Genomic DNA, 5,374 nt, shown 5'->3' on the forward strand with positions numbered 1-5,374 from the left:
GACACACGTAGACCCATTAAAATCAATAGGTCTGTGCACACCTGTAGGTTTTCACAAGGACCGTGTGTCCGTGTGGAGCATACATGTGTCCGTGTGAAGCATACATGTCCGTGTGCTCCACAGGGCGTCATGTCAGTTTTTCTCTGGCAGCACTGATGTCACACGGACCGCACACTGATGTGCTTTGTGTGACATCAGTATGACGTACTGGAGAAAACCACGTGTCTGTGAAATAAAATGCTTTTCTATACTCGCCTGTCTCCAGCACTGCTGTCACTTGCTTCCAACCCCTGCTCATTATGCTCATTTCATATGCACTGCACAGAGGATTGGAAGCAGCAGCAGCAGCAGCAGCACCGGAGACATCAGCACCATGGACAGGTAAGTATAGATGTTCATGCTGTGTGTGCTATGCAGATGTCACACGGATAGCGGATGCTGAACACACACACCACGGACCGTGCAAAACGTGTGTTTTGCACACACATGTGAAAGAGACCTTAGTAAGTGGAGGAGAGATGCTATGAGGCCTCCCATACACTGCATACAGACGCACGAAGAATTCCTGCTCAGCTGTTTGTAGCACTTTTTTAGAAGCCACAACATCGCAGACATCATAGAGCAGTACTGAGCAGTGGTACCTGTGTATCCATATGGTAAGATACCAATAAGCAGCTGCAAGAGTATGTCTCTCTTTGTTTGCTTTAGACCTCGCGCACATGTTGAGTATTTGTTGAATTTTTTACCTCAATATTTGTAGCCAAAACCAGGAGTGGTGATAAATACAGAAGTGGTGCCCGTGTTTCTAGTATACTTTTCCTCTGATTCCTGGTTTTGGCTACAAATACTGAGGTAAAAACACACCAAATATTCACTGTGTGCACATGGCCTGAGCTCTGTTTCTCCATCCTCCTCACTTCTCCATAGACTCCAATAGGCAGCTGTAATCTGATCCCTCACTGATCTGGATTCTCTATAACTCGTGGCACTTCTTTGCAGCCTTTGACAGTTATCCTTCTTGCAATTGTAGTTTCACGGCAGCTGAAGAGCCATACATAAGTGATCATTGGTCAAAGGGAGTAAATATGCAAAAGCATAGTAAATTGTAGGTCAAAATGAAAACATTAATCTTAAAAAATGAAGCCCAACTAGAAGATTCTACTGGTAAATAGAAGTTTCAAGAGAAGAAATCTGAGCAACAGAGTCCTTTAAAATGGACTTTATGAAGGTTTCCTCTTGATATTTCATTTATGCCAGATTACGTTCTTGATAAGTTTAGAATATCCGTCTCAGGCACAATTGTATGTTCCTGCCCTTTACTGGTCCCAGTAGGTCACAGCCCAGCAGAGCACTGGCACGGAGGAGGATGCACTGTAGCTGCAGGCTTCACTTAAACACAAACATGAATCACTGTTCAAACACTTTTGTAAAAGAACAGTTCAACCTTTACTAAACCTGGAAGCCAGGAGTCCAGGACTTGAATAAATAAAACATTAGCTAAGTAAAAGCCATAGAAAAATGTTTGTGTTGATGAAAGGTTCAAGGACAACTAATCGGGAAGAGGCAGGAAACAAACCTCTCCGGAGGTGGCACAGACATTATGTTTTCAATGCAAAGTTTGTGGCAGGCGATCTGGTCTCGGATAAGTTTTCTTATAGATTCTGTTTTCAAGGTCAAGATTTGGTCTACTGAGCAGAAACAAGAACACAATGGAGAACTGGAAGAAGACGATTGCTTGGGAGACTCTTGGGTGCCTTTTGCCGATGGGTACCAGCTTATATGCAAACAATCAGCTCTTGCTCGTTGGCTGCTTAAAGACATTCAGCGCTTAGTCTTGGAGCCAACACGCTGGTGGTGGAGTCAGTGGTCGAATCTTCAAACTCTTATTCAAAACTTTATTCCACCTGATTATCCTTTGGAGCTAGACCGGGAACACCTACAGCTCGCAGACGGTGGGATCATTGCTTTGGACTGGGTTGTAGGACCAAGACAAAATCTAAAAACAAGAAGAGGCACAAACATCACAGATAGTCCACCATTACTCCTGGTCATTCCTAACCCTTTTGGAAAATTGACTAGAAACATTCAACATTTTTGTCTTTTAGCATTAGGAAAAGGTTACTATCCAGTCATTTTTAACAGACGTGGGCAAAATGATTGTCCACTGACAACACTTAGGCTACAGGATTTTGGGGAACCTGGCGATCTAAAAGAAGCTGTAAATTACATTTGTTTTAGGCATCCAAGTTCCATGCTCTTTGCTGTCAGTGAAGGACTTGGGTCTGGACTGTTACTTTCTTATCTGGGGGAATGTGGCTCATCCAGTTATATGACAGCTGTGTCCTGCATTTCACCAGTTTTCTGGTGCCAGGAGTGGTTTGAAACCAGGCTGCCATGGTTTTATGAATGGTCTCTGCTGTTTTATCAAAAAGTCAATCTTAGCAGGTAATGCCAAGCACAGATGCGTGATGTGTATACTGGGTATGTTGGTGCTATATCACACAGTGTAGTCTATGAGACATAATTTCAATTTCAGAACTGCCTTTACATATTTAACGGGGAATATTGTACAAAAAAACAAAACTAAAACCTGCTGATGTGGTTTAAGAAGAAACACTGTTCACCTCACCTTTTCTTGACAGATGAAGCACAGATACTCTCGCTGTTCTCCTGTTCTTAGTTTACAATAGCAATAGGTCAGAATGTAATTGTCTGAAGCAATCACGTGCCATACTCCTGGCGGTCGTGTGGCCACTGATTGACTGCAGTGATCATGTGCCAACCAGAAAGACCATGGTGAACCACAGGATCATCAGTTTTTGATCTGCAAGGGAAAGAAGAGGTTTGTAAAAAGTAGCTGTTTTTAAAAAGTTGGATAACATCTCTGAGGGTTATGGTGGAACTAGGGGCTCGACTGGAAAGACTATGGGGGTAGGTTTTTCTTATCGCAAGCAGGAAGAATTATTTCTGGAATTGATTCCAGCTAGAGAAGCCCTTATAGACAGTGTTCACAATTTGCATTTGTGGTTTAGTGTTTGTAAACAATCTTGTTTATGGGTTAAAAAAATACAAGAAATCTTTCATAAATTTTATTTAATTAGATTGTGTGGCTGAGAAAAAAACCCTAAATATTGTAGTTTTTTGGTGTTTTTAATATATTTTAAGCAACAAAATAAGTGTGGGCTCCTGAATAGGAACAAAATACTGTACAGATTGTTGACAAGGTGTGATGGTTTTTTTTCCTCACTCTTTGTTTGGGACATGAAGTGTTAAAATTAATGCAGTAATGCAGTACCAGAGTTCCCTTATACATTGATGGCATTTAGTGTGCAGCTGTATCCATTTTGTATTTGCTATGTTTTTTTAGCTGGCACCTATACACACTTGTAGGATGTGCGGGTCAGTTTTTTGTTTGTTTTTTTAAATATTTGTAGTTTCTTTCTGACTGAGCACTCCGCCCTATAAACCAGGCTGTGTTCATGATCCTTATACCAGGAGTCCTAGCTGCCCAGACATGGAGGTTAGTCCAGATAGTGGCATTTCAAGTTAGATTTTTTTTTTTAGTCTAGCTGCCCAGACACGGATGTTTTTAACCTAGATAGTGGCATTTTAGTTAGGTACCCGGAATGTTGAAATTTACCTTGCCGTTGGTTTCCGGGTACCTAACTAAAATGAATGCAGTAATGCAGTACCAGAGTTCCCTTATACATTGATGGCATTTAGTGTGCAGCTGTATCCATTTTGTATTTGCTACATGCATTGGCCAATTCATAAAACTTAAAATCTCATTTTTTTCATATAGCAGTAATGCAGTACAAGAGTTCCCTTATACATTGATGGCATTTAGTGTGCAGCTGTATCCATTTTGTATTTGCTATGGTTTTTTTTCAGCTGGCACCTATACACACTTGTAGGATGTGCGAGTCAGTTTCTTGAAGTATTTAGAGAAGCTCTTATAGACAGTGTTCACAATTTGCATTTGTGGTTTAGTGTTTGTAAACAAACCTGTTTAAGGCTATGTGCGCACGTTGCGTACAGTTCACTGCAGAAATTTCTACAGCGATCTGAAGAGCACATGTGCGCTTCAAATCGCTGCAGAAATGTCCGTAGTGAAGCCAATTCCATGCGCTCTGCCTGCAGCTCCTGCCATAGACAGAGCAGGGGCTGCCGGCAAAGCGCATGGAAGAAGTGACATGTCACTTCTTTTTACGCAGCGCTTCGGCAGTAGCCGAAGCGCTGCACTCTAAAACGCCACGTGCGCACGGCCCCTGCACAATCTCCATAGACTGTGCAGGGGACGCAGGACGCATGCAGTTACGCTGCGCTACAAAGCGCAGCGTAACTGCATGTATTTACGCAACGTGCGCACATAGCCTAAGGGTTAAAAAATACAAGAAATCTTTACGTCATAGATTTCATTTCTTTAGATTGTGTGGCTGAGAAAAAAACCTAAATATTAGTAGTTTTTTGTGTTTAATATGTTTTAAGCAACAGAACAAGTGTGGGCTCCTGAATAAGAACATAAATAGGAACAAAATACTATACAGATGGTTGACAAGGTGTGATGTGTTTTTTCCTCTCTCTTTGTTTGGGACATGAAGTGTTAAAATTGTTGTGACAAAAAAGAAAAATGATGGGATGAACTTGAAGCCTGTTAATGATGAGGACTATTGTAATGGTTGTGTGGTTACATGTTATGGTGTTACCAGGGCCGTATTTGCCACTAGGCACCCGTGGTCCGGTGCCTAGGGCGGCACGTTGCGGGGGGGGCGGCACTTTCTGGCAGCAAAAAAAAAAAAAAAAAAATTTATAAAAATTTTAACATCACCGCTCCCCCGCCCCTCCCTCCATTGCACTTCGCTGTGTTCTCGAGGGGGGGGGGTGAGAGGGAGGAAAGGCGCACCTCTGTCTCTTGATAGTGAGCTGATTAACCCCGGAAGTTCCAGCGCCTGCACTTCCGGGTCAGAGGCGCGCGGGGCGCGCCAATCAGCTCACTGCCCCGTGCTGCAGCGTCCAATGCTGCAGACGACACACGCCGCGGAGGAGGACGCGACTGGAGCCGGAGCCAGCCAGAAGAGGATAATCAGCAGAGCAGGGCAGCAGGCACCGGAGCAGGTATGCATAAGGCAGAGCCTAGAATGTATGGGCACCTTACAGGTTAGTTGATGATCGTTGCGATGCCTCTTTTTGGCTGGGAAAAGAAAGAGGCTGGGGGGAGGCTGGGAAAAGAGAGAGGCTGGGGGGAGGCTGGGAAGAGAGAGAGGCTGAGGCTGGGGGGGAGGCTGGGAAGAGAGAGAGGCTGAGGCTGGGGGGAGAGAGAGGGGGAGGCTGGGAGCAGAGAGAGGCTGAGGCTGGGGGGGAGGCTGGAGGGAGA

At 43.9% G+C, this 5,374-nt stretch overlaps 1 protein-coding gene across 1 annotated transcript in view; it reads left to right on the top strand.

Annotated features, from left to right (window-relative positions):
• The first annotated feature begins 1,600 nt into the window (after positions 1–1,600).
• ABHD15 (abhydrolase domain containing 15) overlaps positions 1,601–5,374 on the top strand; it is a 10,694-nt gene continuing 6,920 nt past the window's right edge. Inside the window, exon 1 of the mRNA XM_075333177.1 lies at positions 1,601–2,445. Coding sequence (XP_075189292.1) covers positions 1,601–2,445 — 845 coding nt within the window. The remainder of the gene's footprint in view (positions 2,446–5,374) is intronic.

This window comes from Anomaloglossus baeobatrachus, chromosome 2 (assembly GCF_048569485.1).
Source record: "Anomaloglossus baeobatrachus isolate aAnoBae1 chromosome 2, aAnoBae1.hap1, whole genome shotgun sequence".
Classification (NCBI taxonomy): Eukaryota; Metazoa; Chordata; class Amphibia; order Anura; family Aromobatidae; genus Anomaloglossus; species Anomaloglossus baeobatrachus.